At 38.4% G+C, this 20,613-nt stretch overlaps 3 protein-coding genes across 6 annotated transcripts in view; all 3 read right to left on the bottom strand.

Annotated features, from left to right (window-relative positions):
- LOC116304291 (uncharacterized) overlaps positions 1-20,613 on the bottom strand; it is a 38,248-nt gene that overhangs the window by 6,121 nt on the left and 11,514 nt on the right. For all 4 annotated transcript variants that reach the window (XM_089030065.1, XM_089030068.1, XM_089030067.1 and 1 more), the window contains 20 exons: positions 19,956-20,294; positions 19,104-19,376; positions 18,172-18,471; positions 8,311-8,461; positions 7,975-8,078; positions 6,774-6,949; positions 6,362-6,449; positions 5,948-6,024; positions 5,823-5,862; positions 5,244-5,341; positions 4,941-5,057; positions 4,350-4,501; positions 4,108-4,243; positions 3,719-3,868; positions 2,730-2,829; positions 2,361-2,437; positions 1,904-2,038; positions 1,011-1,133; positions 346-503; positions 2-137 (listed from right to left, as the gene is read on the bottom strand). In XM_089030065.1, coding sequence (XP_088886191.1) covers positions 2-137; positions 346-503; positions 1,011-1,133; positions 1,904-2,038; positions 2,361-2,437; positions 2,730-2,829; positions 3,719-3,868; positions 4,108-4,243; positions 4,350-4,501; positions 4,941-5,057; positions 5,244-5,341; positions 5,823-5,862; positions 5,948-6,024; positions 6,362-6,449; positions 6,774-6,949; positions 7,975-8,078; positions 8,311-8,461; positions 18,172-18,471; positions 19,104-19,376; positions 19,956-20,294 — 2,930 coding nt within the window. The remainder of the gene's footprint in view (position 1; positions 138-345; positions 504-1,010; positions 1,134-1,903; positions 2,039-2,360; positions 2,438-2,729; positions 2,830-3,718; positions 3,869-4,107; positions 4,244-4,349; positions 4,502-4,940; positions 5,058-5,243; positions 5,342-5,822; positions 5,863-5,947; positions 6,025-6,361; positions 6,450-6,773; positions 6,950-7,974; positions 8,079-8,310; positions 8,462-18,171; positions 18,472-19,103; positions 19,377-19,955; positions 20,295-20,613) is intronic.
- LOC148911357 (uncharacterized) lies at positions 13,034-14,709 on the bottom strand. Its single transcript, XM_089030076.1, has 2 exons — positions 14,107-14,709; positions 13,034-14,005 (listed from the first exon to the last, which is right to left on the bottom strand). The coding sequence occupies exons 1-2, from the start codon at positions 14,338-14,340 to the stop codon at positions 13,784-13,786; spliced, it is 456 nt and encodes a 151-aa protein (XP_088886202.1). The 5' UTR covers positions 14,341-14,709; the 3' UTR covers positions 13,034-13,783.
- On the bottom strand, positions 15,357-17,709 carry LOC116303060 (uncharacterized). Its single transcript, XM_089030075.1, has 5 exons — positions 17,023-17,709; positions 16,889-16,951; positions 16,522-16,816; positions 15,724-16,434; positions 15,357-15,464 (listed from the first exon to the last, which is right to left on the bottom strand). The coding sequence occupies exons 2-4, from the start codon at positions 16,901-16,903 to the stop codon at positions 15,761-15,763; spliced, it is 984 nt and encodes a 327-aa protein (XP_088886201.1). The 5' UTR covers positions 16,904-16,951; positions 17,023-17,709; the 3' UTR covers positions 15,357-15,464; positions 15,724-15,760.

The raw sequence follows: 20,613 nt of genomic DNA, 5'->3' as shown, positions 1-20,613 counted from the left end.
CCGCAGTTTCCACGGCTCCAGGTCTCGATATTCTCAGTGCTTTCACAGTCTGGAAGACATCCACCATTTGTTCGGTTTTGACACGGTCGAGTAGAGACAGGATTGTACACAACGTACCACTACGACCAACACCGTCACTAAAACGAGGAAAATATGTGACTGTGAGTGAGAAGAAGAGAAGAGAAGAGAAGAGAAGAGAAGAGAAGAGAAGAGAAGAGAAGAGAAGAGAAGAAAAGAGAAGAGAAAAACAAAGAATCAAAGAAAGAAAAAAGGAAATGGAGCTGAATGAAAGGAAAGCAAAGAAAACGGATAGAATAGAATGGAATGGAATGGATAGGTTGATACCTGCATTGAACTACGATAGATTTATTTCCTGACTGCTGTTGTGACCGTTCCAACTTCTCAATAAGATCCAATACACTTCTAACACTGTTTGGTACAGAACCATCATTCCAGTCTGTGTGCTGATAGTGTCTTACTTCATGCACTCCATCAGGACCATTCTATAAAAAATGACAATTCAAGTCGTTTGATGATACTGTAACTAATAATGATAAATAAAAAATAAAAATAAATAGGATTGATTTAGCAGTTGCATTTCCAAAGACTGGCTCTTCATCTACTGAAAGTCCAATCGTGGAATTCATATTGGATTTATTTTTAGGAATCGCTTGCATGATCGATACTGTAACTAATGATGACTGTGTCACAGAATGGCTCTTCATCCTCTAAAAAATTCCAATTGGAATTTACATAAGAACTAGTTGATTTTTGAGGAGATTCGGAGAACCAATAAAACTTTCGAAGCAAAGGAGAGAACCAAAAATCGACTCTACTTACATACGAAACTGAGACCGGCGGGACCAATGGCATAAGTGAGAGGTGAGCGCTCTCACCGCTACGCTACCCGTGATTCCCGTAATACATAAGAAGAGCAATGGTTTCGGATACCCAGGAAAGAGGTCCACGAGTTAGAGTTGGTTCCAGAGAGAAATAATACCCGGACTTACCGATTTGTGTGCCAGGGTAAACGTTCGTAAAGTAACAGAATTCTTTTCTTCTTCTTGAATGATCTCAACTGTGATATCACCAAACTGTTCTGATCCTTCTTGGGGCCAGTACTTTGGGTAGTTCTGCGACAAATTACACAGAAATTTTAGTAAAACACGTTTAGTAAAATTCATGTTAATAATCTTATTCTAGAAATGGAGAGTCCAAGTGGATGAGCGTTAGCTTCCTCCGTTTAAAAATTAAGTTCCTAAAAAACCATAAATGTTTTATCGAAGGAAGCTTAAGACCCCTAGACTCGAGTAATCTTACATGTTGCATAATCTTACTGTTTTCCTATTTCAGACCACCTAGAGACCACCTTTTTGTTTGTTTGTTTGTTTGTTTAACGGTTGCACATGAGAAGACACATGAATATGGATACAACTCAAACAAAGAATGTTATTCTCACACGTGGACACGTGGTCTGAAATGGGCAGTTGAAATATTATGTTACACCTAAGTGGATTTGGCCCATTGTGCGACCACCAAACCTGGGATTTTTGTTTCATCAACTCAATAATTACAAACTCATTCTGTTGGAATTTTGATTGACAGTACCCTGCGGTCGAGAGATCATTTATTCAGACGTCGCTCCGCCGTATGCGGTTTTAACGGGACGATGTCAAGGAAAGATGATATTTATTCTCGTTCCTGTGTTGTTTGCTGTTTTGACGGGAAATCGCTCGCTCGTTGAAACCACCGGAAACCAAAACTAAGAGCACTGGAGCCCAGAGTACATTGACAGAATCCAAAAACAGCCTCTTGTCTGGGTCGCGTAATCAATAGAATGAGTTTGATGCAAATAAGTGAAGCATGCATGCCTTAAAAGATATACATACGAAAAGTAACGTACCGCGTCTCCCTCGTGTAAGTTATTCAGCATAACAATGGTTCCCAGCTTGTTGTCATAAATCATTTTCCAGAAATCTGTGATGGTGTTGTCGAGAGGAGCCTGGGTCAAGATGTAAGCGTGCCTTTGTCTGTAACCCTGAGATGTCAAATGTAGGAAATAGTTACAGCATTTTTAATCACCCCATAAGCTTGTTTGTATTCCATCGACCCTGAAGAAAATTCTGGCTGGTCACAGTCCCGTTTTCCAACGAACAAGGGATTGTGATTAGACTAGGATCCAAGAATTCTTTTGAATCAAAAAGTGGCAATCGTGGAGGGTAGTTTTTCTCCATGCGCAAAACCCAAAATGCTAAATTCCAAAATGATTTGCGATCAAACCATACCCAGTCCTGAGATTCTTCAATATTTCAATAAACATGATGTTTCTTTGGTATAGCTTAGCAACTATATTTGCTTACATTTGCATAAGAAGCATTGATGTAATTGGCTCCTTCTTCTTCGACGTCAACCTGAAGGAAGACCCTTGCTTTATCCACTGCATGAGGAATAATTTAAAATTTGAATTAGTCTTATGAATTCTTGGACAGTTTGATAAATATGACCTTTTCGGCTTGGGCGTAATGTTTTTTCCCATTTCAGACCAACGGTCATTCTCTTGAGAATGATATTCTTCGTTTGATTTGTATCCATATTCAAGTGTCTTCTTGTGCACAGCCGTTAAGTAAAAATATAATACTCTAGGGAATGGCACATGGTCGGAAATGGAAAGACATTACGGCCAAGCCGAAAAAGTCTATTGATTGTGAAAGAAATTAATGCTCACTTACATGGCACGATGTTTGGAAACCTGTTTTTCCTGTTATTGCAAGGTTTGTTTCCAGCTGTGATTTCATCGTCTTGGACAGGAGGGCATACATGTGAAAGATGCTGCGTGTGGAAATACATTTGCATTGAAAAGATCAAATTATGACATTTACGACATTCTTGGATTTTAGTCACTTGATTAAATTTGATACTAGAGGGGCCGGGCAGATAAAATAAGCTTCTGGGCCGCTCTGAGAGGAATCGGGATATCATGGCCATTAGAAGCACAAGTGGAGTGGCGACCTGGGTTCGAGTTCCGCAGGGCTCAGTGTCGTAATGTGAATAGAGTTGCTTGTTAATTCTCTCTTCGAGGGTTTGTCTCCGGGTACTTTTAATTTCCAATTGGAATTTCTGATCAGTGGACGAATAACTACTCTGTGGGAATGCCACTACTAAACCCCATGATCATTCTCACGCACCAAAAACTACATGACCTTTTTTAAAAGCTACCGGTGCCTTTAAAAAAAGTTCTTTGTGGTTTTCATGTACATGATTCATGGTGGACACTAATTTGGTAAGTCCTACTTTATCATCCAGTTTTCAATGAGGTATGACAGAGTAATGTCAAAAGTCCCTTTTACATTTCCCTGCGCCATCTTAAAAGGTACCCGTGCTTTTACAGCGAAGAGAGACGAACGGTGAGCTTTCAATGATAGACATCTTTCTAACACCTTGGACAATTATTCACATATCTCTATCATTGCAAGCTCACCGTTCGTCTCTCCTCGATGAAAAGACACATCTACCTTCCAAGAAGGCGCCGGAAACTGTGAAGGGGGCTATTACCCGCTAAAACTGATCCTCATGCTCATGGGGGAAATTATTTGTTCCAGATAATATGGTTGGCATATAGAGCAAAAGCTCCTTCGTACAGTCGTATTCCTTTCTCTTCTACATAGAATCTTCTAACTTTAGTAAAAAAGCACAATGATAACAGAATTCAACGACTAACCTTAAATTCCAACTCATATCCAGAGAGGTTTTCCTTTTGGTCAACCTCGGCAAGTTTGCACATCTGTTCTCTCAGTTGCTGTGCTCGTATTTCTGTGATTCCACATGTTAGGAACTCGAGGATCGCCGTGTGCACGAAAAAGTATTGTTCCTGTTAAATTTGAAAGGAGTTCAACATTAAATAGTATCCCAACACTTTCTGTTGCCGTTATAGACCTTTCACTTTGTTAAATCATTCTATATTACTCAGTTCATGAAGATTGTCTCGCAGAAGTGTTCCTTCCTTACTGTCCACCTCCCTACCTCTCTTTTTTTGTTCCTTCCTTTTTTCCTTCCTTCTTTCTTAGGGTTTCAAATTAAACATCCTGAATGCTTGTACAAATAACTCACCGGTGTCTGCACCATATATGGTCTGTTTTCTCTCATCATTTTAAGGTAGTTGAAAATATCGATGGTTTTCTTTTCTTGTGCTTGTCTTAACATGGCGTCAACAGCAAGAAAGGCTCCTGTTCGACCAACACCGGCACTAGAAAATAATAAAAAAAACTTTACAGACAAGTAAAGTCTTATTGAAAATAGAAAGCCATGACCATGCTGCTTTGAGACTATCAGCCAGCGTATTCCATACATACCTGCAGTGAACAACCCAAGGAGATCCCATGGCTGTCTCTGATGCAAGACGCCTTCTGAAGGCCAATAACTGTGTTGCATATTGAGGAACACCTTTATCAGGCCAGGCAGTGAAATGATATTGGAAGACACAGCGTTGTTCATTTGTTTTGGTCTGTGGTAAAAACATTTTATCAATAACTAATAATGATTGATAAAATTGATAAAATGGCGAGAGCCGCTCCGGAGAGCCGCGTCTTTCTTTCCATGTCTCACCACGTATCATTCACTGAAAAAATTTCTTTTTGGTAGTGAAACTATAGATGAAACTGGGAGGAAAATCTCAAAGAAATAAAAGCTGAAAGCTAAAGATTATAGTTATTCATTATTCATGTATTCTACTAAGGATTACATCCAATCGGATGATCATAATACTTCGATAAACATTCATTCACCTGGATTCAGACCGTTCTATACAATATTTATTCATTTGTCTCACGATTGTGGCAGTAGGGTGGACGTTTAAACGGCTACTGCTAGTATTCATCAGGCGATGGTGTAGACTGGAATGTATATTTAAGTTTCACGTCCTTTTGCAAGGAAAAAAATCTTACCTTTGTCAAGTAGAAAGAACGAATCGAGTAATCAGCAAACACTTCAGTCTTCTGCAGTTGAACCGATATGTCAAGGTACGTGTCACAATCGTCTGGCCAGTATTTTTCACATTTGGTCTATAAAAAAAAGTTGCCGTTTTCTTAAATTAATCAATAAAGCTTGAGAAGCACTTATGGTGTGCGCATATACTGCTGAATGTACCGCTATTAGGTGGACACAATATTTGTTAGCATGTTATTAATGTGGCAACTATGTTTAACAATTCTGAAACTATCCTTTGCTTCATCATATCATCACTGTACCTTTTGTCCTTCTATAAGACCTGTTAACATGACGATCACCGATGTCTTTTCTTGCCAAATCATGCGCCAGAAATCTACAATAGTCTTTTGAACAGGACCTGGAATAAAGCATCGTCAGACAACAAATTTATGAATTCAGGAGTTGGTATTCAGATCAAATTGCTATTTGGGGTCCTTTGATTTGCGGGAGGAAAAAACTACCCGTAGAACCAGGAGAAACTCCTCGAACAAAGGAAGAGGCCTACCTAACAATTAACGCTAATTACATGCCTTTAATGCCAAAACCAGGAATGGAACTTGAGAACCAAAAAGATGGGAAGAAATTGCACTACTGAGCATTGCACCCCCCGGATTTACTAGCTTCTATTTTATCGCTACCCTTAAACAACCTTTGGGATAAACAAAGTAAAGACACAACTAACTTAGACATTGGATTTCAATTTAGCTTTTTAGGTTTTGCGGGGGGAGGAAATCCGGACAACCCGAAGAATAACCCTTCAAATCAAAGGAGGACCTAAGACACTAGCCAGATAATGTAGTGGCCATGAAGATTGTAATAGAGAATCACTGATATGCTACCTTGAGAAGCGATGTAGGACATATTTCGTCCATCAAATCCCTGAATAAAAAAGGCCAAAACAATTAGATACAAAACAGTTACCATCCATGCAATGAAAGTATATAACTGAACATACAAGACTTACTCGGATGTAGCTGGCATTGATGTAATCCGAGTCTTCATCTTTCTTAACTTTCTCCAAAACGATTCTAGTGTGGTCGTCTAATGCATGACAATATAGTTATGAAATGACAGACTGATAACTATATCCTGCTAAAGGTTGATTGGCGAACAAGGGTGAGAAGACTAGGCGAGTACCATTTCCCCAGTCCTACAATCGGCCTGGAGCCGGTTGCACGAATGTTGGATAGACTATATTGGGTATATCTTGTATAAAATTTGTATAGGTTATATCTTCTAGATAAAAGGGATTTATCCAATGTATGTATACTAGTCCAAACGCTATTAGGCCCTCTTGCAACTGCCCCAAGGCAACTAGCGCAAAGTTTGAATTTCAGTTATGGCTTATTAAGAGAAATTGTATTAACATTTTACTCACATGGTACAATGTTGCCATATCGATTTTTAGTTTTGTTGACTAGTTTCCTGGCAACCAGAGAAGGAAACTGCTGACTATTTTCCATGTTCTAAAGAAGAAGAAGAAGAAAAAAAAGATTCAAGCTGCCTTGAATGTATGTGGAAAAAACAGTCCAGAAAACTATGCTGACATATTGGAAATTGTCTCATAGCCAATGAGAACCGCGCTGTTCTAGAGATGCAATCTAAATAGAACCAAAATAGTCGTAGTGTTTTTTCCATTTGAGACCACGTGGCATTTCCTTTAGATTGATTTTCCAGCGACAAATAAATCGCACTGAAGAGAAGGACACATGATCCCCGCGCAGAAATGGCGTAACAATAACTTGGGTATCTTTAAAAGGGTAATGAAATAGTTATTTCATACGGTTTACCTCAAATTCTTTTGTCAGCATCTCGTTTTCGTCCTTCCCAACTTTACGCATGTATTCTATAAACTGTGCGACAGGAACTGGGCCTTTTGTTTCTTCCCGATTCAGCAAGTTGCCATATATAGCACCAGATACTGTTGCTTCTTCAATATCGTTTTTGTCACTTTGGTTTTGTTCATCTAAAGAAAACAAATTCTTAGTAAAAGCAATGAGTTTTATTTGCAAAAATGTATTTGTCCTGCCCACTTGGAGTAGTTTTCGTATGACTGTGAAAAAGTCGGTGCCGTACGCGTGACTTGCCGCGACCGTGATTTTTTCTAGAATTTAACTGCGGAAATATTTTCTCGCGCAATGTGATTGGTTTGGCAGTGCCGTGAATAGGCTTGACCGTGTCCGCGTCTTATTCTTGCGCGTTTCGGGCATTTGATTGGATGGAGAGTAAATTGTCGTGCAATGTGATTGATCTGGTGTATGCCTTGCCTCAGTCACGGCCGTGTTCGTGCCTCGAGCTTTTCAGTCATACGAAAACTGCTCTAACGCGCAACTTCTCCTTGCGTCAATGCGGTGGGTAGGACCCTTGGACTCGCAATTAATTATGAGAATAATTTCTTATTCTGCGTCGGTTATCTCCTTTGCTTTGAGGTATTTTAATTAGGGTTTTCTGGGGGTTTTTTTCCTTTTTCTTCTTTTCATAAAAAATCAACTGCAAAATTCTAATTTGATCATTGAACGAGGGCAAAAGTACTAACCGACACGACAATTTATTTTACTTATTTATTTCCTCAAACTGATTACCCCGGCAACTCTAGAAAGATCGTTTTCTTGTACACACAATTCCTTCCATCAAACTGAAAGCGGTCTTTCTTATCTTAACCTTATAGCGCAACGCTTAAAAGTATGACCACATTTAATGTTTTCGCATACTTCTATGCACGGGCATTTTCCTGCCAAACGAGCATTTGCACACCTTATTTGGTAAAACCAGCCAGCTTCCTAACAAAATTTGTCGGTTTAACTTACAGAACCCGTGCATAGAAGTATGCAAATACATTAAATGTGGTCATACGTTTGCCCGTTGCGCTGTAAAAGGTCTATGATATAAAGATGTAAAGCTTGTATTTTTAAAATGGGAATTGCTATTAAGATAAAGCAAGGAAAAGATGACCAATCACGATAACTGATCTAATGTTTTTGTGTTCTATACCTCTTTCGTCATTGGCTTCCATCAAAGCTGATCCTTCAGCGTTAGGTTCTGAAGCACGAGATGCATAATGTACTCGCATTACCTTTTCTTCTTTCTTTTTATGTCTGTAAATGTAAAATAAATAGTCAGCTAACATTTGTGTTGATCAACAGAGTCATGCTTCCTCTTGCATATTCTAACTCCTACGAAACTTTTTTGCAGAAGGGTTTTCATGTTGGACCCCAAAGTCACTTAAATTTCAAGTGAATGACGTCGTCTGTTTTGACCAAATTCCAATCAACTTGCACAGAGGCATGGCAGATTTTACTGAAGCTACATATTTAACTACTGACTAACCTTTTTCTCACAACTATGATAACTATCATGACAATCATGATTAAGAAGAGAGCTGAGATTACGGCAGCAACGATTATGATCAGCAGAAATGACTCAGATGATGATGATGAATCGAGTGATAATCCGTCCTTCGATGTCGTCGTTTCCATCACTTGAATATAAAGAAAACAGTGAAGAAAAAGACATTAAAATAAATCTCAAAAAAAAAGTTTAAAGTGCAAAAGTAGTATAGGCCGCACCGCACGATCCGGATTTTCAGTGAGGATTTACTAATTTTGGGTGAGGATGGGTGAGGATGGCTGAGGAGCGGTGAGGATTTAATCATTTTCTAATACGTCATGCATTACCATAATAGCATCCTTCCTATTGTGTCAAAACACAATAAAATTCAATAGAATACAGGATTTTAATCGATCAGTAGAGATCAAATCTGTGATGCCATAGGTAGCTTTATTCAGCGAGTGTATTTTTAAGGAGGATTTAATTATTTTTACTACTTATTACCATAAAATGATGGGCAAGTGCTGAGCTATTATTTTCAAACCCTATACACTTATTTGTATTACTTTATACCATAAAATGGTGGGCAAAAGGACGAGCAGGGATGGGTACATTAATTATTCAATTACTTATTACCATAAAACGACGAGCACATCAATTGTTATTAAATCATTACCATAAAACGATATTTAAATATTTAAAATATTTAAACATCCAAAATTATAAATTCAATTTTCAAACATTAAGCAAATGAAATGTTCAGTACCACTTAAAAAAAGGAAACTTAAATGTTTCAGACTTTGAGCACTTCAGCAATGTAAAATAAAGGTTTTGTAATACTGCTCTATATCCACCCATCTAGCAGGCATGGAACTAATTTCAGTCTATTTTAGCTTTTAGATGTAATTACTCATGTGTAAAATTTCTAACAAAAATAAATGTTTTTTGAAACAATCTTATGTGTTGAGTAAATCTCGATACTTTGGGGTTTGTAAAAGCCTATCAGTATCTTCACGAACTGAGTCAATGTGATGATGCTGGGTTATTAGATAACATGTCATTACGGAAGTTCACAGGATCCTCATGTATCATCGCAGTCATTTATGTACAGTTGGAAAATACAGTGAGAAGGAACGGCTCGCAGAGTTTGAAGGAAAACTCCATATTTATCCCAATCCGTTAGATATGGAACAAGCCATGCAGATGTTGCTGGTTTACTGTAAACCGCCTTCGAACTGTAAACCGTAGAAAAGCTTTAGAAGACTTGATTCATCTTACTGCGTGGTTGGTCTACACGTTCTTAGAATTACATCCTTTTGGAGATGGGAATGGGAGAACCATTCGACTTATATACACTTACATCATGGAATCCTATGGGTTTCCTTTCCAAGTTTCTCCAATGCTGTGTGGCACGGAAGAAAACGAATGGTGTAGGATCCTACGGAATGTTCGACTCACGGGAAATCTAGAGGAACTAGAACTGCACATGTTTCATTCCTTACGTACATCTTGTAAAGAGTATGATGCCCTCAATAAAAAAAATTGAAATATTGGTTACATTATTCGTAGGTCTGAACCATATTCTAATATATGTATTGTGAGATTCTCGCAGTAACGGGAAACTAGACTAAGCACTAGATCTCACGGAATAAATTCTATTGTTCCCAACACAAAGAAAATAATTGGCCATGATTGAGAAACAATAAATACAACAGTTTGAAAATTATTCAAAAACTTTTAGCATTATTGACCAAGCTTTCATCTTTATTCATGTTGTCTTTGTTATTAGCTGAATCATGATCCGGTTTCGCTAAAAAGTCATATACAGCATAAAATTATAGAATTTAAAAAGTCACATAGAAAAAAGTCCTTTCAGGTTATCGTATATACAACACAATGGAAATAGCTGAGTTGATCAAAACGACAAATCAAATCGACCGACCTTCCCCTTAAGTTGTGAATAAATATTATTGCTAAAGCCTCACTAATAAAGTGCTCGATATTTTTATGCACTTCTGTGTGGAACACTAATACATGATCTAATTTAAAATATTTGATCTAATTAAATTTCAGATTCATTTGGCCAACATTTATAAAATATGAATTTAATTGATGAAAAATACTAGTTATCGGTAAAACGTTTGTTGTTATAGATCAGCTTTTCAATCGATGTTCTTAAATTTTGTATTTTTCCTTCAATGATCATACCAATTCGAGGTCAAACTGTGCTTTAAAGTTAGTTTTTATCCATGCGGTGAACTTTATCTAGAGGATTTGCTAGTCGAGCGTGATTGATGCTTCCTGATCCACAAACAGGACATGCAGTTTCTAAGCATTTGAGTCATGTTTAATTGATCATTTATACTCGCAGTAAATGGAAGCTTTCTGATATGCTACATGGCCCGTTTTGGCCCGTTTTGGCCCGTTTTGGCCCGATGTGACTTTTTGTGGCCTCATAAGGCCCGATGGCCTGTTTGTTTGCAGATGCTTTTTCCTTACACAAGCATATCCAAACTTGTTGGATTCTTCCAGTCTCAGGGCCATGCTGAGCCGCTAAGTGTGGAGCTTTCGCCTGAAAGCTTGCATCAGTTTATACTTAGAGAGTGTGCTTACAACCAGATGACCATGTACACTCAAGAATCATAACGTTTTTCAACAATGGTGATAAGGTGTGTGTGTGGAAAAAAAAAACCTGTTCGGGATCAATGCACGAAATAGAAAACCGTATATATATCGTCTAAATCAGCTCGCCACACAGTTTACCACTTTTGCTCCAATACTTTCAGGTCAATGTATAGTTCAGTGACCTTCATTTTCGCGTACTTTAATAGCAACGTTTTGAGCGAAAACGAGCGTGGTGACCTATTATTATCTTTTGTCAAATAAATATTTACAGCAATTGTTATCACATAGCTGAATTAAAACGAATATTTTCTATCTTCCGATTTTAAGACATTATCCTGTAAAGGCAACGATATGATGCATGTCCTATAGGAGTGTACACACTGATGAATCATCGCTATTTTTTTAAGAAAGCTTCTTTTCTGATCAGGTTCTAGCATTTGAGAATCTACAATTCAAAGGTAGCAATGACATCTCGCGAGTTATGAATTTTCCTCCCTCCATTTTATACTTTGAATAGCACTGGTCTCACACGCCACGTACCCAAAACGCCAAAATTTGACGAAATTTTCACACTCGTTGGATCGGAAATGACCTCATCATGCTGTCTCATTTCATACACACGAGGTTGCAACCACTTCTAGCAGAATGGCGTCTTACTATCTGTTCAGTATTTTACTCTCTTATTCTTGGCTTTATTCAAGTGCTAGCTACCCGTGTGGTGAATGTCAATGTTTTACTCTCCCAGATTATGCGATCATGGATTGTTCTAACCTACATTTAACAAAGATTGATCTAAATATTGAACAGGCTATGAAGTATCACAGCGTCCTACTTGATGGAAACAAATTGAACTGCTTAGAAGTAAAACAAATAATGAACCGAACCGAACCTCACCTACGTTGCTAAACCTCAAGAAAAACCCTACGTTGGACTGCAATTGCATTCGCAGTATAAGAACAGTTAAGTTCATAATCTCTGACTGTGAACGATTATCTCCGACTCCAAGTACATCGTCTCTTTTTACGTCTGAATCATCATCTTTAACGTCTAACACCAAATCCCCGAATAGTGCTGCTACACTTTTGGTTACGTCTACCTCCTACCTCTCCCAACACATTTCCAAATACACTCTTGGTTGGATTGTTGGTTCTTCCCTTTTAGTTCCACTAACATTCATAGCAATCTTGGTACTTTACAAACCGAAGCACTTGAGAAGAAGAGTTCCTCAAGATTTCGAACTTCAAAGTTTACAAGAAATACTAGAACAAGAAGAAGATGATGAGGTACTAGTTTTACCAATGTTTAATGAATTATAAATTCTCCTACAGTTCAACTTAAGCAAAAGAATAGATGACGATTACAACTTTCATTAAATACTATAATATCAGTGAGTCAGTTGTAAACTAAATATCATACTCAGTGATCAGCTCGGTAATGATTTATGACCTAAAAAGTTACAAAAAATATTTGATTAGTGTTGAGTACAACGCTTATGAAATAAAAGAGCTTTTGTAACATTAGTTTCACAACTGGTAAACGTCTGTCCCGTTTCAAGGATCTTGTACTCGTAGTAGCAGGCATAGTAAAGTAGTTATACGGTAATTTTACTACTGTAGAACCAACATCATTCTCGGAGAAGAAACACTGACATTCGTTTCGTGAAGACTTCAAGAACGTTTCCCAATTGAGAGAGACGTGTTCACTACCAAACAGAAACATCAATTCTATAACCGTCTATTTTATCTTTTTCGGGGGGATAAGCCAAGTCTCCTGACACTTCGGTGTATTGTAGTCTTGAACAACTTTACTTGTTTGCAATTTCGCTTCTTGTAAGTGTGGTTTTCTTTCCTCCCTTGACAAATTATGAACTTGAGCCAAATGATTCTATAACTTCACCAAACACTTCGATCCACATTTACTTATCGGACAATTCCTACTCTGACGCTTGGACATGTTGACTGAACGAAAGTTTAGGCACAACTAAACTCTACCAAAATAAAACTCGTATTTGACTTTAAAACGAGGGACAAGAGGTAAGAAAGGGAAAAAAGGGACATTGAGAGAGACGTGTGTTCACTTCCGAACTCTATTTATTGGAAATTTGTACATTTACTATTTACAATATTTATATAAACATTACTTATTAAAATATACGTTCTTCATAATGTTATTTACAAAATTTAACGGTCTTAAGTTATACATATCTTATTCGATTCCAAACATAGAATAAGAAATACTATATACATTACATTTATTTTCAAAGATTTTTGACTGAAAAACGAGGGACAAGAGGGAAGAAAGGGAAAAAAGGGACTTTCAAAGAGGTGTGTTCACCCTCTATTTATACATTTGTGTTTGAAAAATAAACTAAATATCTAATGGTAGAGTGGTAACACCATCCCCCAACACTTTACGTTTGGGGTAAAAATAGGAAAAGCCGTCCCGTACTTGTTTATAAGTATACATTTTGTTCTTCACGACCCTAAAACCCTTGTTGATTCCCTAACTGCTTCGCTTGGTTAACAATACATTTAAATACTTTCCCTTGTTAATTTCATTCGTATTCTTGTTTATTCCTTTGAAACAAAACTTATTATGAGATCCAAAGCAATAATAAGTCTTGGAGCTTAAACTTATGATCCCATCCCCAGACCACTCTTCCTTAAATAAACCTGGAGTTCTTTTATCATACGCTTTGTTCTCTGGAGTATCGGTACGAGGGAACCAGTTATGTTTGTCGGATTCGAATTCCTCCCTCATTTCGGGTTTGACCAAACTTTCCACACTTTCACCAGAGATTGCAATATACGCAGAATCGGTGTCCATTCCACAATAAGCAAAATCAGATCTATTTAGCGTATTGGTAGACAAAGAACCCTATTTGCATGGGCAGATTTAAACTAATGCGCTTCTTCGCTGACTGGACTTCATACATGTTGTCATCAATGGCTTCCAGCTGACGGAAGAACGAGCTGTTAACCAACTGCGACGTCTTAACCTCATCACAGAACTTGACTTCTCGGTGTCTTTCTTGGTCCGTGATCGTCTTGCCATAACTAGAATTGCCCACCTATATTAAGAAAGAAAAAAACAGACACTATTATAAGTACACAACATGTGCTTTACTCATCACAGCAATCTACATCTAATTTGTAGGTGAAAACAACGTACCAGCTTCATGGTATCGTCAATGATGGCTTTGTTGGGGTCTCTGTCACCAGCCCATCTTGCGTTGGACACTGCTTCTCCAAACGGCTTGAAGCAAGGCTTAGGCGTATATTCCACGACCTGGTAGATACGCGTCACTTGTAAACCATGTTCCAGATACCAATTGATTAAGGGAGTGGCCGGTAAGATCTTTTCACCGAAGTAACTCCAAATCAAGCTATGGCGTGGTCGAGCCATAATTTCGTGATCCTCAGCAAAGCCTTATATGTACTCGCCGATATCTTCGCGACTGATCTCTGCATTCTTGAAGATTGGGCACATTTCACTGAACTTATCTTTCAGGTGGTCAGGAACTTCTATATCACACTCGATGACCCCAAACAACTGCTCACTTTGAATGGCTTGTATAATCTGGTCTTGGGTGAGGGTTCTGTAGTGGTCCATGGGTCTGAAGAACTTGGTTTCCACGAACTCTTTGACTGCAAGGTTAGTTTTCTTCATTCTTCGCCATTCACATTCCCACATCTCAATGACCGTATAGCCTTCATCACGAATATACTGGGTGTTCACACGAGTCTCGTACCTCAGCTCAGCCATAGGTTTCTTTCATCTCTCGTTTACTTCTTTCCCTTTCGTCAAGTGACAGTCATGGCCGTGCCAGAAACAACCTAGGAGGAATAACAATCAATATTTTAAAAAACTACAGAAAATGCAATGGACTTAGTTATTTGAACATCACAGGAAGCCCAATTTTATGAATACACAATTTGTTTTTCTTACCATGAAATTGAAAGACGGTTTGGCTGGGACCATGGAACCCATCCACAGGCAGTCTTCTGGCACCAATCCTTTTCTCTGTGTCATTGACTTGGTGTCGAATTTGAATACCACGTGTTTTGGCTTCCCACTCTAACCACTCCGTCGCCATCTTGACTGAACTTTCCTTCTTAAACCCTGTCTCTCCTCGTCTTCTCGTAAATGCCCCAGTTGGCATATTTTGCATGATGGCCCAGAGGTAGAGAGCATTGGCGTCATACCCCACGATCTTTTGACACACTTTGGCTTCTTTACCTTGACCTGTCATCTCCACTTCTCTGATCTTGGTCTTTTCCTTCTCGTGGTAGCGGTGGAAGATGATGCTTGGCCCACCCACCATATTCTTTTTGAACCGGCGGATTAAACGTGCAGCTATTTCAGGCTGGTCTTCGTCAGGAGTTTCTGGTTCTTCATCCGCTACTTCGCCATCAGGACGAGTGGGTTCCAGAGAATACACAGCGATGTTTACTTCAAACATTTTTTCCAACATTGGTAGATCTTCGAGCTCCACACCCATAAATTCACTATCTTTGGTTTGGGAGTATCTACAAGAAATAACACGAAAATTAACTCTACACGTTTATAGATTTCATAACAAGCACGGGTGTTTCAATTATTGGTTTAAAGAAACCTCTTATTTTGTTAAAGAAAATGACTTAAATATTACAATGCTGTTTATGTGCAACCAACTGAAGCATGGTTTTTACTCTAAATTTGCATTTCACTTAATCATAAAACAAAAGGAACTAGTGGCGAAAACAATAGTTTAGTCATTTTGAGCTATCAAAGCAAATAAACACTGACCTATCAAAATAATGCTTGGTATCCCTCTTCAAATTCTTTAAATGACATCCGTTATGCACTTCCAGACACCGGAAAAAGCACAGATTATCTTGGTAGGGACGGCTAGTATTACTGTCGCACTCCAAGGCAACGAGGGCTTCATTGTTGAGGATGTATGATCTCGGAGTTTGTTAATGTAGAAGCATACATTGGTTACCCAGCTGACCACCCATTTGGAGTTGGGTCTTTTCTGTCGCACCCATTCTAGAATGTCCAGGTTTCGTAACTGCTCATGCACTTTCTCCAGGTCTGAGGCGTTGGATATGAGGAAGGGTTCCTCAAACAGTCTGCTGTTGTTATGTGAAGCATGGTAGAATTGAAGCTGTCCCGTCTCATTGTTACGGAGAATGAAACCCAAAGACAGGTTGAGTCTAAATACGGTAGATTGGTCTTGGAAGATACGTTCAATTTGACGGATGAGGTCTTCGGTATTGAGAGTATCAATCCTGAAATTATACCAATCCTGGACTTTGTTTCTTCGACTAAATCGAGTACGGATCTGACGCCAGTGCCTTTTGTAGATTTCTCGGGTTGATTGGTCCACATCTAAAAGTGTGGATGGCATGTTGAACGGGTCAGGTTGCCAACTAGAACCAGCAGAATTAGCAGGGGTTTCTTGGGGATCAGAACGGTCTTTTTTCTGGGTCGGTTTTGATTTCTTAGATGGTGGTTCTGTAAATAAAATAGAACGTTAGATTTCTGTTGAATATGAACATTTCTTGATATTATTGATGTTCATAATACTTGTTTTAAGCTTACCTTGGTGATCATTAGGAGCTGTTTTGCGCTTTTGTCCATGAGCCGACTTTATGTGGGCCCGAAAGGGAGCAGCATTCCTGAATTCTTCACCACAGGTACCACACTTGTACTCTCGCTCTACCGCTCGCTTTTCGTGGGCTTTTTCATGGCGTTTCAAATCAGAAGCTCTTCGAAACTTCTTAGCACAACGATGACAAACAAAAGGTTTATCTCCTTGGACATGGAGCTTTTGGTGCCGCTTCAAAGCATCTAACCGTGAAAACGGGTGATATCGGGTGCGTTTAGCTGGTGGTTCCTGTAGATGAGAAAGAAGCATGACTATCAGACAATAGAATACGGCTTATTTTGACTACTTTAGATAACTTACCATATCATCACCCATTCCGATCTGACCATTCGACGACTCTTCACTCAAGTGATTGTCAATAGTCTGAAAGTAAGAAAGAATATACGTTAGTTTCTTTAAATTACAAAGAACTGGGTTGTAGAACACTGACTTACCGGCAAATCAGCCCATTCCGAGTCAGAAATAGGCTCGAAAATTTCCTCTGGTATCGACAAACATTCCTGTAGAAGATAGAAAACACTGGTTTATAAATAACTTTACGAGGTAAAAAATATAAAGATCATGAATCACTTACCAAGATTTCTTCCACCTGAGATTCAGGGAGAGAATCGAAAAGTTTCTCGGTGTTAAATGAGTCCATAATTTAAGGGTGCTTGGTGTAAAGTTACTCGTGTAGTTTACTCGAAGGTACTTCCAACACTATGATAGAGAAACGCTTTCCGCAAAGAGTATATAAAGGTTTGACGTAAATTTATTGGATTCGTTGACCAATTGTCGAGTTCAGCTGTTTGATTGTTCTTATTGTGTGATACACAATAGCTTTGCCTGGACTTGCCCGAACCTACCTCAAACATAATAGCTCACCACTTGCTCGTCATTTTATGGTCATAAGTAATTGAATAATTAATGTGCCCGTCCCTGCCCGTCTCTTTGCCCGTCATTTTATGGTAATAAGTAATAAAAATAATTAAATCCACCGCATATGATACACACAATGCGTGACGTATTAGAACATAATTAAATCCTCCGCAAATATACTCGAATCCACCGCAAAATTAGTAAATCCACCGCAAAAATACGGATCGTGCGGTCCCTAACATACTACTTGCAAAGATTGTATAATTCGGAAACATTCATTAATAGTAAGGAAAGTTTGCAAGTTGCCGTGATACGACCCTTACTTTTTGAACGTCCATGGAAAGTATAGGGTAAAAGAATGATAAAAAACTGGAGTAGATTAGCGCAGGGGATTTTGCTTGCGCAACTGCACTTAAATCCTGTGTGTATAAGAATTAAAAGAACTTTGCATTGCAATCGTTTATCCTGTACGTAAATCGTATCGATACAGTCAATGCAGGACCAATTACTAGTACAAATTAGATATTAGGCAGCCTGCACTTTCAGATAATCAGTAGTGGCGCAGAGAATAAACAGTTCTGTTCAAGAGGTTCAGCAAATAGCTGTTAAAACTGTGCCGTGAACATGTTTGGTATAAGTTCGTCGTAATTTTTCAAGATTAAAAAGTATTTGATGGAAAATAATTACTATGTACCGATAGTAAACGGTAATTATTATGATCTCACCTTCATTTATAGTTATGGGTTTGCTAAATGGGCCTGGACCAGCCACGGTGTACCCTCGAATACTGACGTTATAAGTCACATTCAGTGACAGACCGGTCAACATGTGAGGAGATTTGGTAGCATTTCTTGCTCGTGAAGATGGAGATCGCCGCCTGCGTAGCAACTTCACAGGCATCCAAGTAACCTCATAAGCCACTATTATACCATTAGCATCTTCTGGGGGTATTTCATCCCAATAAATGTTGAACTTCCCTTCTTGGATTTTTGTAGCTGTTACGTTTCTCGGGGAAACCGATGGCTCTGCAAAATTGGTTTTATGTTTTGCTGTTTTCATTGTTGCTTGTTATTTTCTAATTTATTCGATTCCTTTATTATAATATTTCTTTCTGTTTGGTAAACAAACAGTCCATTTCTTTGACGAGCAACCCCGAAAGGACCCCTAGTCTCCTTGAGATTCATTTTTTGACAATTGAAACTCACTTCACCTCCCTCGCAACACAAATGTTTTTGTTCAGTATTCTAGATATCGGTCAAACTTCAAGGCATGACTCTTCTTCACGATTCCTCTTCCATATATAATGAATGATGCTCATGATATTGAACATCAAAACTGTGAGAAGAACGGTGAGTTGTTTCTTCTTCTGTTGATTTTAAGACATCTTCTTTCATCATTTCATGTCTTTCATTATCTCAGCGGATGTTATAAAGTGCTTTCTGTTTTCCTTTTCAATTTTTCTGTTCAGTTTTGTGTAGTTAAGTTTGTAAATATGTGACTCACTGTTCGTCTGGTTTTGATGTTCATTATCAATAACTATTCAATGTGCTGGCAGGGAACTGAGCCGTGAAGAAGACTATTGTAAAAAATGATACATATACTAAACCCAAGTGGCCTATTCAGTTGCATGCAAACCAATATAAGTCGATATACTAACTTGCTTGCTTTGTGGTAAACGTCACTGGTATGCTCCAATTACTCCTCCCAATTCTACTTGACGCCTTTACTCTAACTGTATAGTTAGTGTTGGGTTTCAAGTCTGTTAGGTTATAAGTGCTTTGATTTGTGTCGACTTTCGTTTGTCCATAGAGTTCAAATAAATAATATCTTGTGATGTCATCTTGATCTCCTGTTTTATTCGTCTGTTTTATCTTTACAAGGGCTGATCGTGCCGATCGCTGTATTTCAACGATAGGTGCATTAAGAACTCCTGCATCAGTAAGAAAAAGATTTGTTTAAACAAAATGTTAAATAATATATCATACTTTCTTCTGTGATTGGGGTTTACACCCAATAGCCACACAAAATGCAAGGTTTGAACAATCCGCGAAAAATGATTTTGGGCTTTATTGACAGCGGCGGATCCCGCTGAGAGCTATTTCAAGGATGGGGAGAGGTGGGGGATGGGGGGGATGTGTAAATGTTAGCTAGAAAATAATGATATAGCGTTTGGTTTTTACCTTATCCTTTATTCTTATTACTTTGAACTCTAAAAGGCGTGGCTCACTACTCAATTAACCCACCTTATCTGCCCTTGTTTGACCACATGAGAATTCAATAACAGTGGGTAAGTTGCAATCTTATACCCAGAGCCCACGTTCTTATTGGTCAGCACCGAGAAACTACCCCAATAAACCTACCCTACTACCCCACCCCAACCCCCTCTCCCGTATCCGCCATAAACTATTCACGAGATTTTGAGCAAGATTGCAAGATTCTCAATTGCGTTCTTTAATTAAGTAAAAAACTGTTAAACAGCCCAGATTCATTTGAAGAATAAAACACATACCCAATACTACTGTGACTCTTCCTCGTGCTAGTAGTTTTCTGTATGAACCATAATCAACTTGACATATGTATTCCAAACTGGTACAATTCTGTTTTCGGGCAACAACGTCTCCACAAGAATATTTTTCATAAACATCATCAGCTGATGTGTAGTTTACACGTAGTGTTGATATGAGTATTGATCCTGTTCTTGCTGCACCGATAGAGTAACTCGTAATGTCTGTATCGTTATGGTACCATTTGATGCTCAGTCCTTTATCTGCTCTGCACTCCAAGTCTACATGTGACTTATATCTTGGATCAAGCACACTTTCACCTATAGTATTAGGCGTCAATAGACCTATGATATACAAAGCATATTCGTAGTGCATTGGGCTTTCTTTGGTTTGGGTTACCTGTATGTTATGTACTGAAAGAGGACACATGCAAGATGACGGAATAAAAAACGTTTTGGAACCACTACGATTTGAGTGATTATTTGACCATCCGGTGCTGCAATATTGAAATACATAAATCAAATATAACTGACTGCTTCGAGTAATATTTTTGATCACATAAATTTCATTACAAATCATGGTCAGTTTCATTTTTAATCCATTTATTTGAAAGGATCTAGATACTGTGTACTGCATTTCTAACTGCAATTGCAGAATAAAGCA

The sequence above is a fragment of the Actinia tenebrosa genome, unplaced genomic scaffold (genome assembly GCF_029948245.1).
Source record: "Actinia tenebrosa isolate PJP-AT-01 unplaced genomic scaffold, QUT_ActTen_1.0 PGA_scaffold14__42_contigs__length_11649687, whole genome shotgun sequence".
In the NCBI taxonomy this organism is placed as follows: Eukaryota; Metazoa; Cnidaria; class Anthozoa; order Actiniaria; family Actiniidae; genus Actinia; species Actinia tenebrosa.
This window is presented reverse-complemented; position numbering and strand designations above follow the sequence as displayed.